Consider the following 17,441-nt stretch of genomic DNA (forward strand, 5'->3'; position numbering starts at 1 on the left):
TCATGCTCACTCTGGCAGAGGTCTCCCTGCTGACCTTCCAAGTTGTGCTTGGTGCTCCCTGGGGTGCAAGTCAGAAAACTGCTTCTGCTGCTGGAAACTGGTACTCCCAGGTGCCCTGGGGCTGTTCCCAGGAGGCTGAAGTTCCTTCCTTCTGGCATAGTCTCACCCCTCCAATCCCATGGAACAGAGTCTTCCTACTATTTTCCAAGTTACTTTGGGCTGGTAAATTGACTAACTGGATCTTTCTGTGGGTTCTGTCTCTTGATAATTTAGAGTCATAATTTTAAGGTTTTTGAAATATTTTGGAGAGAGCACCTAAGAGAGGTTCTTCTCCGCCACCATATTGGCTCCCCACAATCATTTTTAATACCTTAATCACATAATATAAAGACTGCTAACCAAGAAACTTCTTAATAAAAATTAAAGATCATTTGCTTGAATATATGCATTTAACTTCCCATGAGAACAGCAAATATATTACTATAAAGTTCTTTGTAATAAGGAATATTCATTTACACTCTTTATCATTATATCACAATGACTTCCAATTATCCCATAATTTTATCTGTCTGTTACAAGTTTAGAGTTTCTTTCAATGACACAGATTAAAAATTTTCCTGTGCAATTCCTGTCTATATTCTCCTGTAAAATGATCATGGGAAGTCTATATGGAATACTAGAGGTCTTCCCATAGATCTTTTGACACTGAATGATGTCAAAAAAGTTCAAAAGTGGTACAGTGGCCATCCCTTATTTCTTTCTGTTGTAGTGGGGTGGTGGTAGGGATAATAATAATGATAATAATGATAATAATATTAATTAATAATTAATTAATTAATGATAATAATATTAACATGAACAATTGTGAGAGTTTACCATTGTAGTCTTAGTTTATAGTTTTCAGAATATCTTAACATGCAATATGTCATCTGATTTATTTTTGTAAGAATTCTAAGAGGCAGCCTGAACAAATTTCCCCATTTTGTATGGGGAAGAAAAGTGTGCCTCAGAAGTGCCTTTAGTCATAGATTACTCAGGGAGTGATGTGTAAGTGTGTGAATGACCACAGTGTTTAAAAAAATTGGTAATATTCGGGTGGCTTGTCCATCTAATAGAGATAGATATTATTTTCTGTTTTAGAGACATTTCAGAAAAGTTGTTTATAAAGCAAAACATAAAAATATTTTACTTTAGAATTTTATTATAATTGTTGACATTCAATTTCATATTAAAAATAAAAGAAACCATGAAATTAATAAGAATTTTTTGTGTATATATATATATATATATATATATATATATATATACACACACATATATTTTCCACTAATTTGTTTAAAGAATTTCTTCTAAAAACACAATGATCAGGGTGCCTAGGTTGTGCAGAGGATAGAGCACTGGTCCTGGAGTCAGGAGTACCTGAGTTCAAATCTGGCCTCAGACACTTAATAATTGCCTAGCTGTGTGGGCTTGGGCCTTAACCCCATTTGCCTTGCAATAACCTAAAAGAAAAAAACACTATGATCTAACTATCTATTAATTCAGAATTGAAGGCTAGCTGTGGGTGGAGCTGAAGTAAGTAAAGTGTGAATGATTGCCTTCTCACTTCTCATCTTTCCCTTGAGACCTTAGGATGGTTCCCTGATGCTGGTACTGTTGACAGAAGCATGTGTGGTTTAATTGGCCCTCAGGTTGGGAAAAGTGAATTTGAGAGAGATGGAAAGCTTGTATGGGCATATGTGGAGATTTTTAAGAAGGTGTAGTTCCAGCAGTGCAAGAAGCTTTGGTTTCTTCTATGAATAGAAGTGTTTGCATGATCAATGAGTCAGTAGCCTTATCTGAGATGCAATTTACCCTGTATATCACTCTAATTAATAAATTAGTTGGGGGGTGGAGTGAAGAGGGGATAAATTCGCCAGGTCCTGAACATGACAGTAGAGCAAAATGTTGTACCAGCATATCACTTTTCTACTAGTAAGTTCCAGTTTCTCATGATTCCATTCACTATAAGGAAGCAAAACCTTTCACTAGCAATTGTCTGACCATTTCATTGGGACTCATCTGTAATTCACATCCTCTTCTCTCCATGAAATTTCAAAGTTCACAATTTCTACCTCCAAACATCTTTCAGTCCTGCTTTTCAACCTTGGAAAAATACTTTTGCCAAGTAGTTTAGTAGTAAGCAAAAATTGATTTTATTAAGGTGTTACATTGGGATACAAGATCAATTTTAGATCTTGAAATATAGGTTCTATCAGAATTTTCTAGAGGAAATATCAAACATAGAGATATGGTATTGAAACTTGCATGTTGTCAGAGCTGGTGATATATATTGGAAAGTCATCAGTATAGAAGTGATTGTTAAGCAGTGAGCATTAATTCGATTTTCTAGCAAGAGAATATAAATAGAGAAAAAAGTCTAAAGACCCTACTTTAGGGATCATCTATATTAATGGAATAGAAGAAGAAAATCCTGTGAGGAAAACAGAGATAGTCAGAGAGTCTGAATATGCCAAAAAGCAATTTCTTAGAACAGGAGGTTCATGAACCTATGGGGTTAATTTTTGGGACTTGTCCCTAGCTAATGAATAAAAAAGTGGCTCAGAGGTGATTGTGGGTGAAATATTCAGTAATAGATGTCTCAGGTAGGGGGAAGATATCAAGGAGTGAATGATGTTGGAGGAAAAGGAAGATTTTAAAGTAAAGAGTTGTAAAAAGAAAGACTCTGAACTAGTCCTGACTCTGGTCAGAGGAATAGGGATGACTTAACAGAATAAAGCTTGCTCTTCCTTCTGTATGATATATGTGTTCCCCTAAGGGGTACCATATGCCCACTTCTTGTGAGAATTGTAATAAACCCTTCCTTCACTCAAAATAAATATAACAAGTGACATAGACATGTGAAGTTAAAAAAAAAACCTCTACAATCCAATCCAGTTCTTCCATTTTGCAAAATGGTACTGGGGTGAAAAGTAAACTTAATTTAGAAATCAAACTCTTTAAAACCTTCTTACTGATAACAAAAGGAAAAACTATGCTTACATTTCTAAAATTCTAATTGCTCAAAAATATCTGCACATGGAGACTTTATCTTGGCAGAGATAGAGATTTTTGCAAGGGAAATAGCATCTTATAAAAATGTAAATATTACCTAAGTGGTATTAACAGAAAAGCCAAGAAAGTAGCACAGGTAATACATAATCAAAAAAAAAACCTAATCAGATCAAAGAAAATTAAGAAACATGACCAAGGTAGCAAAGTAAGGGCCAGAGATAGGCTTCAAACTCAGTGCATTTGACCCTAAAAGCCAATAACCATTATACTTTTAAGACTATTTAGTAAGGTCTTTTCATAATTTGTAAAAAAACATGTATAGGGGGCTGAATTATTTCTTTACATTCAAAGAAGATTTAAGGAGATTTCTCACTTCTAGTTGTCTCCTGAAATGAACAAGTTTATGGTGCAAATTGAATAGTAATCATATCCTCATTCATATCTTTGAAAGGGACCTCCTGAATTATCCAAAAACAGAAACTAGATGACTTATATGATATAAAGTGAAAGAACAAAAATTTGAATCTAGGACTCCTAAATTCCAATGTGGTGTTTTATTCTGAGATAGCATTAATTTTTGACTGCCCCAATCAAACACTGATTACTCCTGTGAAGATTGCAATCCTTTAAACTCTTGAAATTTATTAAGAAAAATGGTTATCTAATCTTGCCTCACCTATCATGTACTTGAAGTGATTTATTTTTACAAGTGTCTTTATATTTATCTTTATTCAAGGATATCTTATTAGATTCAGTCCAGTGTTCTAGCTTTTCAATGTTGTTTATTATACTTTGAGTCCATCAGGTATCTCCACCCCCAGGTTTGTAACATCTTCACATTTGATGAACTGACTTAAAAAATAAATACCAAAAAAACCAAACAGGGCCAAGCATGGATCAGTTCTTGAGGAAGTTGTGCTGGCTCTTTATAGACATTATTCTCCTTTCTAAAACATTCAGTAACCTTTGAAAATAATTCATTTAAGAATTTCCTTAGGGGAAGAGATGGAGAACATCACTAAAAACAAACTAGATGATTTCAATTACATTATATTAAAAAGCTTTTGCACAGACAAAACTACAGTAACCAAGATCAAAAGAAATGTAGTAAACTGGGCAACAATCTTTACAACTAATATTTCTGACAAAGGACTCATTTCTAAAATATAAAGAGTACCGAGTCAGATTTTTTTTAAAAAAAAGCCATTCCCCAATTGACAAATGGTCAAAGGATATGCAAAGGAAGTTTACAGATGAGGAGATCAAAGCAATCCATAGTCATATGAAAAAATGCTCTAAATCATTACTTATTAGAGAAATGCAAATTAAAGCTTCTCTGAGGTTCCACCTCACACCTCTGAGACTGGCCAATGTGACCAGAAAGGATAATGATCATTGTTGGAAGGGTTGTGGGAAATCTGGGACACTATTACATTGTTGGTGAAGCTATGAACTCATCCAACCTTTCTGAAGAGAAATTTGGAACTATTCCCAAAGGGCAACAAAAATGTGCACACCCTTTGATCCAGCAATACCACTACTGGGCCCATACCCTGAAGAGATGATGAAAAAAGGGTAAAAACATCACTTGTACAAAAATATTCATAGCAGCCCTGTTTGTGGGTGGCAAAGAGTTAGAAATTAAATGTCCTTCAATTGGGGAATGTCTTAGCAAACTGTGGTATATGAATGTTATGGAACACTATTGTTCTATTAGAAACCAGGAGGGATGGGAATTCAGGGAAGCCTGGAGGATTTGCATGAACTAATGCTGAGTGAGATGAGCAGAACCAGAAAAACACTGTATACTATAACAGCAATATGGGGGCAATGACCAACCTTGATGGACTCACTCATTCCTTCAATGCAAAAATTGAGGACAATTTGGGGCTCTCTGCAATGGAGAATACCATCTATATCCAGAGAAAGAATTGTGGAGTTTGAACAAAGATCAAGAACTATTAACTTTAATTTAGAAAAAAACTGCTATCTTATTGTCTGATCTTGCTATCTCTTATACTTTATCTTTCTTCCTTAAGGATATGATTTCTCTCATCACATTCAATTTGAATCAATGTATGCCATGGAAACAATGTAAAGACTGGCAAATTGCCTTCTTTTGGGGGTGGGGAAGGGAGTAAGATTAGGGAAAAAACTGTAAAACTCAAAATAAATAAATTCTTTGAAAAAAAATTAAAAAATTTAAAAAGAATTTCCTCAGGAATAAAAATCAACCCCACTGGTCATTCTCTTTCCTTTTCTTGAAATCAGGGTAATCTGTACACTGCTATAATCCTTAGGTATCTCTCTTATTCTCCATGATTTTCCACATACAATCCCATAACCACATCTACAAGTTCCTTCAAGATCCGAGGATGTAGTGAGTTGGTCATCTAGCCCAACCATGTGCCAGGTACCATGACAAGTGCTAGATATAGTTCAAATGTTTTTGGTAATGTGAATTTAACATGGACTGGTAAGTACTCTAATATTATCTCAGTAAGCAAACTAAGGTTTGAGAAGCTTTGCATGATCCATTCAGATCATCCCATGTATCAGTCCTATCCTTCATTTTATTCTCTTATCCTTTGATCCACCAAAACCACTACTAGGTCTATTTATTCAATACAACTTTAAAAACCGTGGTGAGTTTTGTCAGAATTAGTTTTTCTCATCAGCCACCATTTATTCTGAAGTTTAGAATTCAACCCTGTTCTTTTAGGATGATGTGACACTTTTGTATTCATCCTGTTACTAGTGTTGGACTGCAATTTCATATATATATGATGAAGATTCCTACTGAAGAAGATTCCTCTGCTAATAAAGATTGGTACCATTTTTTGCAATTTATGGTCTTAGAGAGTTTCTTAGACCACTCAAAGTTGAAGTTAATCATCCAGGATCATTCATTCTGACACAGTTTGTGTCAGAATAAGCACTTAATCCCAGATCCTCCTGATAGCAAGGTTGACTTTTCCATACATTTCTTTGTGAAATCCAAGTTCATTGGTCTATTCCTTGTGTTTCCCCATAAATCTTTTCAGACCACTCAAATTTTTATTTTTCTCTCCTCAAAGACCTAAAATGAAAAAAAAATTCCAAATGTGTTTTTATTTCATTTACCAGCTTTCTCACTCGCTGACTCTCCTATAGAATTTAAATTCATTGTATCCTACCTAGCCTTCTAAACCCTTGGAAATCAGTTCTTCCAAATTTTAATGTCTATAAGAGACTATGTTTGACTTTTTTCCCCTTTTTAAATGATAATTATAAAAGGAATTAGATCCCTCCACTGGGAACTTTCCTCAAAGGTTGCCATATTTCCAGCCAAAGAGTGAGTTCCTGAGTTAGTTGCAATCAGACATAATTGTTGTTTCCTCTACCTTCTGAAGAATGAAATTATTATTATATGATAAGGATCAGTTAATGAACACTTCTTTAAATAAAGATATATAAAGAGTACAGTTTTTGAAAAGCTATTGCTGGCAAGGTCTCATCCTACCCAATCCCTATGATTGATCTAGATGAAAAAAAAGAATCATAGTCAAAGTTCTACATTTGAAAATGACAATGATGTAGCTTCTATAAAAGTTTCATCACTCTATCTGAATACACAGAAAATTTCCAAATGTGTACAAAGGATAAATATTGAGAATGATATAAAGTGATTCTGAGCCATCATCTATAGAGAACACTCAGTAAAAAGAGCCACAGATTATTCTATGTGGACATAAGATTTGTTACCTGATTCCAAACAAGTCATTTAATTTCTCAAGGCCTCAGTTTCCTTCTCTATAAAATTAGAAGTTTCTATTATTAGATACCTAAGGTCCTGTTCTACTCTAACCTCTAGAACCCTAAGGAATTGTATGTGCAGTTCTGATCAGTAGGACTCAATAAATTTGTACCAGAGCTAGAAACAGTTAATTTTTCTATTCAAATGAACAGTAAAGCTGCCTTTTGAGGATGGACTCAAAAGATAAAAGGTAAAAACTTTTAAAAGAGAAAAGGTAAAAATATAAAAAAGTGAACTAGGTAAAATGAACAATGACCATCAACAAAATCCCAGACCTTTACATTTAAGGTAGTAGAAAGGGATAATATTGGGAAAAATAAAAGAGTAAAGACTCTTATTAATCTAAGAGATGGCATGGAAATATTTTTAATAGGCAAAAAAAGATTCAAATGTTTTGAGCAGTTTTTCATTGAGAGCCAGAAATAGCCAAAAAGAGAAGGCAAAATATAACAAAACTTTAAGATTGTCATTACTTAGGATAGACATAACCTTTCTAATGTTTTGGGGTTTTTTTAGGTTTTTGCAAGGCAATGGGGTTAAGTGGCTCACCCAAGGCCACACAGCTAGGTAATTATTAAGTGTCTGAGGCTGGATTTGAACTCAGGTACTCCTGACTCCAGGGCCAGTGCTCTATCCACTGTGCCAACTAGCTGCCCCTAGACATAACCTTTCCTCTTATATATCTCTTGTTTTTTTTCAGATAATGTTTTTTTTTTCAATTACCATGCATTTGGGGTTTTTTTCTCTCCAACCCTGCCCACCTCCACCATGAAAAAGAAAAACAAAGCTCTTGAAGCACCTATGCACAGACCAGCAAAACCAAACATTGACAACAATATGTACATCTGAATGAAAAATATAGCCATGAATAATATTACCTAGGAACAAACTGAGGCTCAATGTAATAAATTGCTTCATGGCCACACAGCAGAGATGAATTCTGCTATTTATTTGACTCTGTATTTGACTACAACTTTACTGCTGCTTTCATTACTCCAGAAAATGAATCATAGTTTTATCTACATGCATGCTTGTTTTTAATATTCTATTTAGTGATGTTTAATATCATGTGGGTCTTTTGGGTTGCAGTAAAATATTGTACTGATGGCCAAAGGACATCTTTTGTCTAATATGCTCCCAATAATATATTTTGCTACTATATGTTGAGTTAACTCTTTACTAGGTTTTTCACACATATTCTTTTCAATGTGATATAACAGATGAACCTCTTCTTTCTAGCAAAAGGGTAAGGACTATTAGAATGCTTTTCATTCTAATAGTCCTTACCCTTAATTTATATCTCTCTTCTTTTTAAGGTATTATTTATGGTACATATTCAAAATACTGGGTGTTTTCCTCAATTTCCATATGTTGGAGTATAAGAAGTATCATATTTTAATACATCAGAAAACTTGTCACCAGATAATTAGCTAATAACCTTCTGCCAATCTGAAACATCTGCACAATTATTTATAAAAGAACAACTTTCACATGCAACAGATTTTTGCTTGGGGTGAGTGTTTATGCCCTTTCAGTCTTTCAGAAATGGAACTGAATGTGAATACTTTTTTCTTTATAGTGGATAGGGTTGCACACCTTTCAAAGAATTCTCTTTGATGTCACAGGAAAAGATTCTGACTTGGCAATCTTCTTCCAGGCAAGGCACAGCAATGGCATTTTCAACAGTTTTCTTAGTAGTATAGCAAGGAAGATACCACATTTACAGCACATTTGCCTACATGTATGGTGGCATTTTTGAATCAGTACTGATGGTTAATTGGAGATATTGAAGAATAAATTCATTTGTTTCTAGTTTCATTGTTATGAGTTTGGTTATATTTATGTCTCTTAGATATAAATTGTAGCTTCTATGTTGTGTACCCTCTTGGTTGTTTAAATCTATGGGAAAAAATTTGAATGTTCAACTATATTTCCAACACTCATACACTGCAATGAAAGATTAATAAGGTTATTACATATTTCAGTTTTATTCACAGTTTTGACTATATAAACCTGTCCTCCATTATTTAAATTTTTGTGTCAATAATTTAACTAATGCTTGAGAAATTAATCATTTCTGAAAAGTGATCTAGAATGAAAATTCTAAGCATCCTTTTTTCGCTTTTTGAGGTCAAAGTACACAGAACTCTATTTGGTACAGTGAAAATCCTGTGAGGAAGGTTAATGAGTCTAAGCTAGGAGTTCCAAAGTAATACATTTAATTCCACAGCAATGTACCAAAATTATTTTTGAGAGTTCAGTATTAAATGGTGACACCACAATCCCTGTGAACCTTTTCAAACCAACACTGTGTTTCAGGGAGTGTGTCAGGAAGCTAGAAACCTTATTTTTTGCTGTTGAAAAGACAGTCTCTTTGGAAGTTTCATATTTGAATTTCCTTAACTTCATGCTATCCACATCTTCCTCCTTTTCATTATTCTCCTCTTTGTCTTTCTATTCTTCCTTTCTTCTTCTTCTTCTCCTTCTCCCCCTCTTCTTTCTCCTTCCTCCCCTTCTTCTCGTTTCTCCTCCTCTGCTTGCTCCCATCTTCTACCTGAAGAACACTATTGCAAAGGTGTGAATTTCCCATAAGTGAAACTTTGATCCAGATGCAAGAAAAACCCTACACTTGCAAGAGTTCAATATTGCAGTCTCCAGGAAATAATTCATAAAATGACCTTGAGAACTGTTCTTTTGTCCAGTTGAAATCTATTCCCCTATCAGATATAAATGTGACATTTTACTCTCACCATTCACTTGAAGTAGAATTCTTCTACCAGCTAGCAGTGGAGCTACACCAATCCTGTAGCACCACCATCTTATGGTATGAAGCAGAGTATCTTTTAAAATTTTTTTTTACTGCTTCCAGAACACCTTTATAGCTCATGTGGGACTGAACCAACTACTTCTAAAGGGATTATTTCTTATCTTTTACCTTTCATTTCAGTCCTTGTGAAGCAATACATTACATTTTCTGCTATGTGGTCTTGGGGTTGCTTCTCCTCACCCAAGACTAATACTGTCAAGTTTCCTATTGGCCAACTTTGACTCTAAATAAGAAAATTAAAAACCTTCCTGCAGCTATCAGATGCTTAACAAATTGAAATTTACAAACTTTGAAGATCTGTTTTTCAAATGTGATCAAACTAAAATAATTGCAGAAAGATCTCATTTCCCCTTTCATGAGACAAGTTAAATAAAAAAAAATAATCAAGGTAAGATGCCCCAATCCAAACAGGGGATGTCAGAAATAAATATGCTTCTCTCCTTTCTACGTATAAGAATACAAAACAGAAAAAATTGTTATTCCTTGTTCTACTATAATGATATATACATATATATATATATATATATATATATATATATATATATATATAGTTTTGCTTTAATAGAATTAGAATTAGGAGGCAGGGCGTTAATATTATCAGTGAGGTTTCAGCTTCTCTTTTACCACGGACCTGTCTTTAGGAAGCATATACAAGTAAGGAGATCCTAAACTTTAGGATTAATCTTCCCAAACTGGTTCTTCAATTGACTTTGTAGAGCTGGATACATGGATAAAAAGAAAACAAAGAAATCCAGGTGAGATCTTGTCATTGTAGAACAATCTATCTTTGTTGGAGGTACCTGGATGGATTTCTCTCTGGTGATCCATGTTTATACTACTTTTTTGTTTTATATGTCCATAGAGAAGCATTGTGTGGCAAGCAAAGCTGCCTTTGGACTCAGGCACAGAATATAACAAAGTCAATGATTATTCTTTCATGTCACTTAACTTCTTCTAGGGTTCTAGGTAGAGGGAAGGATTTTTTTAATCAGGGAATTCCCTATCCCTGTAAAATTTCTATCTCTATTCCTATGTTAGTAACAATTCTAATCAGTTGTCATGGGACTTTACTATTTAGACTATTTGAAGAGAAGATTCACTGCATTTCAATATTCTCTCCCAAAAGTTTATAAACAAACCATATAGAAATAACAGTTTACACACAATACTATGCCAATGTGTTGGGGAAAGAACACAATATTTGATCAATATGTGATTCTAATACTATATCTGTGGAAGTGGATAGCATGCCAAATTGAACTTGGAATTTGTTAATTGTTCATATCTTTATAAGGAATCACAAAAATGAGTAATGGAAGGCTTTTATATATTCTGCTTAATGATCATTTCATAGTTATTTAAAATATAGATTACTAGTTTTTTGTGTCAGTATTAAGCAAAAAGTTCATTCAACAGTATATTTTTGATCCCTTAATGGAAATGAAAAGTATCCAAGGATTTTTCTCTTCAAATCCTACAATTGGGGTGGCTAGGTGGCACAGTGGATAGAGCACCGGCCCTGGAGTCAGGAGTACCTGAGTTCAAATCAGACATCAGACACTTAATAATTGCCTAGCTGTGTGGCCTTGGGCAAGCCACTTAACCCTATTTGCCTTGCAAAAACCTAAAAAAAAAAAAAAAATCTCACAATTGCTACAAAATATCAAGATCATCTGAAGTAGCATTCATCTTTCAAGTCTCTAAATTTTGTCCTGAATTATGTGTCTTCTGACACAGATATATGAGATAAAAATCTCTTAAGTGTAGGAATCCCTTCTAGGCATTATGGATATTTCTCCAAAGGTTTTCGATTTTTGTTTTTTGAGAAAACCTCTCACTGCCTTCTTTTTTATCTCTCTTCTCACTGGATTTGAAAAAGGTATGCATCATTAATGTTCTTCATTCTTCCTTCGCAGGTTTTCCAGGGCAATTTTGACAATGACACACACCGAAAAAACGTCATTGAGCCTCCCATCTATGCACGGTACATAAGGATCCTTCCTTGGTCCTGGTATGGGAGGATCACCTTGCGATCAGAGCTGTTGGGTTGTACTGAGGAGGACTAACAAGGCCCAGTGCTTGGAAACTCTACTCTCTATATCCTGAAAAAGTATCTCCATAGAATAAACTGTGCAAAACCTGTAAGAAATGAATGTTTTGTTTTGTTTGCTCATGAACAAGTGCTCAATTTATGGGAGGCTGTTAACCATCTTTTCTAAGAACGTCTAAGCCTGCCCTTTTAATGGTCCAATCTGATTTTTGTCCGTTAGATCTGTTCACATACATTACCTTTAACTGTGGAATTACCTTTCTCATATTCTTCTGAGTTGTTCACACTAGTTGAAATTTGTTAGCAAAGGAGAGTAGTGTCTTTTTTTTTTACAAGAAAGGCAGAATGTTCTGATTGCCTCAGTGTGGAGGTGGAGAAAGTAAGTTGAAACTAGCCTCTTGCTTGTAAAGAAAGGAACACTCCAAATTAGCAATAAGGTTTATTTTGCTTTCTTTTTTTTCCTCTTTCTGAAATAACAGAATTATCTTAATTGTTTCCTTGTGCCAACCAAACATTTTCAGTATTTATTGTACATTTAAAATAAAATCTGTGGTATGCACTCCTTGTTGACATTATAACCTACCTTCCAATTCTATTCCTCAATTATTTATAAACTTTTCAGTTCCCCCCCCCCAATATAATTCCATTCAGTGTTTTGTCTTTTATTACTGCATGGCCACAAAACATCTAACCTTTTTAAGTTAAATCTCATTCTATTTGAATAAAACACTTTGTTTATATGAGGTCTAGAACTTAATACGAAGCCCTTCTAAAATCCCTGGTTCCAACCCAGGAACATTCATGACTTTATTTTGAAAGAAAGCCATAAATATAGAAATGTTATAAATAAATACCCCTAACTATATTTTTCATTTGGCAATATGATTATTCAAAGGAAATTATAAAAGTCATATTGTACTTCTTAAAGTCTATACTTTTCCATGAGTTATCACATTTGGTTTTTAAAACTATTAGCAGCATAATTACAAACTCAGTTTGATGTTATCCTACAGCAGGGATTCTTAACCTTCTTTGTTTGTCATGGCCCCTTTTGGAAGATTGGAAAAGCCTGGAAACCCCATTCTTGTAATTTTTTAAATATATAAAGTAAAATACTATTATTACAAAGGAAATCTATTATTTTTAAAGCATTACCAAATTTTAAAAGATGATTTTTTCAATTATTAAGCATTTATTTCTCACTCCCACCTCTTTCTATGTATTTGGGGGGAAAAGAAGGAAGGAAAGAAGGAAGGAACTCCTTTATCACATTCATTATCAAGCAAAACAGAGTCCAACACATTCCTACACTGGTCATGCCACAAAGTAAATTTATTTTTCTGATTATTAGTCTAACCTAGTTCTGTGTTGAGGTGGGGAGTATACCTCTTATTTATCATCTGGAATCAATCATTTGGTTGGTCTGAATTCATAAGTATTTAAAAATCATTCATTTTTATAATATTGGTGTTATAGTCAAAATTGTTCTCCATATATTTTTCCATGTCTTTTTAAAACCATCATTTTCCTCATTTCTTACAGCACAATGATATTCCATTACATTCATATAATACTGTTTGTTCTAATTGTTCAAAATATTTTTTTAAAAAATGTTCAGGGAATTCAAATTAATGACCCTACTCTCCAGTATGCTTATTTTAATATAATACTATATAATTTTGTCCAAAGTGCTCAACTTGTATGTTGTTTACTGCACTTCAAAATAAATAAAATAAAATATCACTTAGATTGGAAACTGATGTTCCTAAGAGAAAACACATTTCATAAGTCTCATAAGTTGCAAAAGGAAGGAAAGAAACATATCCAAAGAAAAAATAGTCCTTTTTTTCAAAATGGAAATCCAGTTCTGTGTATTATTGAATTTACAAACTCTGAAGACATTTCTAAGCAATTTTAGAAACAATTAGGTACAGAGAGTGGAAGTTTTGTTCACCAAAGTCTCTCAAGTTACTTGACTTTAAAAAAAAAACCTGGAAAAGAAGAGATGTCTCCACAAAAGTACTTCTCCTTCAAAGTGTATTTATACAATATTTATTTGAAAGGCTTAGACATAGGATTTGATTTAAAAGTCCTATAAAGGTTAAAAGAAAGTGTGGTATATGTACAAAATATTGTGCCAACACCATTAAGTTTTTCAGTTGTTTTAGTTTTTCATTTGTGCTACATAACAAAAGTCACTAGACTGCTACTGTCTTGTCTGTAACTGTGTTAGCCACATTCCTTTATGATGTATATACGAAGTGGTCTTCAATCATAATGAACAATTTTAAAGGGGAAAGTCAATCATAATGGCATTTTTTTCAAGAGTAACAGCTATTGGAAGGAGATCGTAGAAGTTGGTCTTGCCCAACAACCTCAAAAGGATTGCTTTAGGCTCTTTATTTTAAAATATCTAAATTGATGATTTGTTCCCATTGACATCCAAAAATTAGGTTGCTATTTCCTTAATTATTAGTTTACCCATTTATATTGCTTTCAGTTTCAGTGGAATGTTTTTTCACTTTAGTTCTTTTATGTTAGATGATAAACACAATGAAATGTCAAGACTAAACCTTTTTCTATCAAATTCAATAACCTCAGTCCTTCCCCACTACATTTATTACCAAGGAATCTCTTTTGTGGATTGTGTTCCTTAAGAATCTAAAGAGAGAACTCAAGATGTTTAGACTAATGCTTTGTGGTGATTTATGGAGGGAAAAAGATCAGTTATGTTTCCATCAGATACTATACTGGAATTTTTTTCTAGTGATATTATTCTTTTTTATTATCAGTTTACTGGAAACAGTGGTTAAATCTACAATTGTAAATTCAGTAATATGTTGGAAAGCATACTATTATCTTGCTTTTGTTTTTCTTCACTGATACACACATTATTTTTTTCCACTGATACTGAAAGCAAATTTGACTTATGTGTCACCTACCTTTTTCTTATTTGCTGGCAATACTGGAGTTTCTCTACTTGAAAAGGTTGAGAAATGTTGTGAAGTAGTCCTTAGCTTTTGCATCAATTGTATAACAAGCAGAAATGTTGGATTTCAACTTCACACTAAGCCAGTTAAATCTAAAGAGGCAGACCACATAGAAAAGTCTAGATTTCAGCTTTCCAGAGATTTAATATATGTTAATTCTACCACACACACACACAAACAAACACAAACACAAACAGGTTTTATCTATGTCCTAATAAAGCTTTTGTCTGGTTCTGATCTACATTGACTTTCTCTTTTGGAATGATTCCATACAGATTAGTGTGAACTCTGAAGACCTAAGGGTACTAATGTGTATCTTTGCTTGACAACAACTTATGAAACTATAATATTCAGTGCTGGCTTCTGATGTGTCAGTAAATACGGAGGTATCTGAGACACATGACTTTTGCAACCTTTCAAGCTGTGTAATATTCAGATGTTTTTGTATATACTTAAATCATGTAGAATGATGTAAAAGCAGTATGATCTTGTCTAGTCTTCAAACTTACAATAAAACCTTTGAAAATCTAGGATACTTTTGAAGCAGTTGTAATTAAATACATTTATAAGAAGGCATAAGTTGTCTGAACATGAATGACTATTACTATTGACTACACATTATTTTTGGTTCATTTATTTTTCATATATCTAATTGAATAGACATGGAAGTAAAGATCAATTATACTATCCTTCAAGTACTGATTAATCTCAATAAAATGTTCATTCCATATATAATGAAATTAACACATACTTCATGTTCCTTTGGCAGAAGAAATGAAAATTTACTAAAAAATTGCTCATCTAGAAGTTATTTGAGAGGGGGAAATAGAAGAGAGGAGAGAGAATAAGCATTTATATCATACCTGCTATGTTCCAGGACCTGCATTAAGTACTATTTTTAAATATTATCTCATTTGATCCTAACCCTATGAAGACGCTATCATTTTACATTTGTGAGAGCTGAGGACTTGCTAGTTAAGTGTCTCAGGCTACATTTCAACTCAATTCTTTTGACTCTAGGTTCAGCATTGACCCACTGAGCCAACATCTGCCTTTGTTTTATTTCAGTTATAGATGATCAAATAGAATGCATAAGTGTGCCATACTTTCTTACCTATTGTTTCATCAGTCTAGATTACAACCTAACTATAACCTATTAGACAGGCCCAAACAAGTTATTTGGGGGCACCTGGGGGTCAAGTGTCTTCTTTTGGCTTTCACATCTAATGAGTAACAGAAGTGGGATTTGAATCTGTGTTTTCCTATCTCCAAACCCACTTTCATCTATCACTCTGGACCTTAAGTCATTTTGTGTCTTCCTTTTTATTAATCTGATGTTAATCATCAGCCATTTTTGCAGCTTTCACAGTCAGTAAATGCTTCAGTGCTATAATAAAACTGTGGTTATCCTCTTCAGTAGTTTCTCAAGATTGTCCTCTGACAATATGGCATTTCTCAATGTAACATTTAGTTTCAAACTGCATAGAGTGATTGCTCAAAGTAAATCACCTTTTTAGAGCCAGGCACCTTTAGGAATGGTATTTCTGGTCTTCTGGACATCACTGGAAAGATTCCAAAGAAGATGTTTTTTCCAGTATTTGCAACAATTTATTAAATCCTTGGATTCAGAAGGGTCAGAAAAGCAAAATAAAATGTTCAACATATTTCAATAAGTTATAGTGAGGGGAAGCTAGGTGGCACAGTAGAAAAGAGCACTGGCCCTTGAATCAGGAAGACCTCAGTTCAAAGCCAGCCTCAGACACTTGATAATTACCTAGTCGTATGACCTTGGGGACTTCACTTATTAACCTCCTTGACTTGCAAAAAAAAGCTATAGTGAATCTCAGAATGTGCTCAGGGTTGCCTGCTGTAGTACAAGCACACACTTATCCTTATTGCACTTTAACTTTGCAATACTATTTGCACTTCTTTTCAACATAAAGGTACTTTTTCAAGATATTAGTAATTACAAACACACTTTTCAGTGAAGCCTGCAGAGAACCATTATGCTATTCACACAGACCAGGAATGCATGAAGCCTGGAGCATGATTATTCAACAGAGTTCCCCTACTAGAGATCCTTTGAATCCTTTTTTTCATTAGCCTTTCAAAATGAAAGAAGAATATGTAGGTAGCTTAGAGGACAGTGCCAAGGATAGAGCTGTGATCTTGGTTGAAATTCAAGTTGTTGCTGCATATAGCACTGAGGGGAGGGGAGCCACTGCAATACATTAGGCCAGTATAAAGCTGAAAAGCGAAAAAGGTTTATAACCACAGAACTAAATGCAGATTTCTGAGACTTTAAGTAAAGGTAATGGTAAAGAGGCACTAATCTTCACTGACACAAAATTAATGTTTTCTGTGTGTCTGCTCCCAAATGCTAATTCCTTTAAAAAGATTAGCATTCTCATTTGTGAAAAGTGCTGCCCTTGGTCTTTGGGATTTGAAAAAAACAAGTGGTAGATTCCTTTGTGAAAATGACTGATTAAAACATTTCCTTGGGTGATTTTCTTTGAGCCATCAGTTCTTTCACAATTTCAGAGCTAAACTATCCTGAAATTGAATATGGTACAATTTGTTTAACTAAAGGAAGAAATGTAATTTTAAAGCAACTCACTATTGATTTTGCACGATGAAGTTGAGGAGATGAAAATCCTTGATTACATGGCAATAATATTTGTACTTCATGTTGAGTGTTTCCACATTGCCACCAGGTTATTTTCC

The 17,441-nt window shown here is 33.9% G+C and overlaps 1 protein-coding gene across 1 annotated transcript in view; it reads left to right on the forward strand.

Annotated features, from left to right (window-relative positions):
* EDIL3 (EGF like repeats and discoidin domains 3) overlaps positions 1-15,431 on the forward strand; it is a 629,614-nt gene extending 614,183 nt beyond the window's left edge. Inside the window, exon 11 of the mRNA XM_074207740.1 lies at positions 11,594-15,431. Within this exon, the coding sequence (XP_074063841.1) occupies positions 11,594-11,743 (150 nt within the window). The 3' untranslated portion in view covers positions 11,744-15,431. The remainder of the gene's footprint in view (positions 1-11,593) is intronic.
* Positions 15,432-17,441: the final 2,010 nt, after the last annotated feature.

Source organism: Macrotis lagotis, chromosome X (assembly GCF_037893015.1).
Source record: "Macrotis lagotis isolate mMagLag1 chromosome X, bilby.v1.9.chrom.fasta, whole genome shotgun sequence".
Taxonomy (NCBI): Eukaryota; Metazoa; Chordata; class Mammalia; order Peramelemorphia; family Peramelidae; genus Macrotis; species Macrotis lagotis.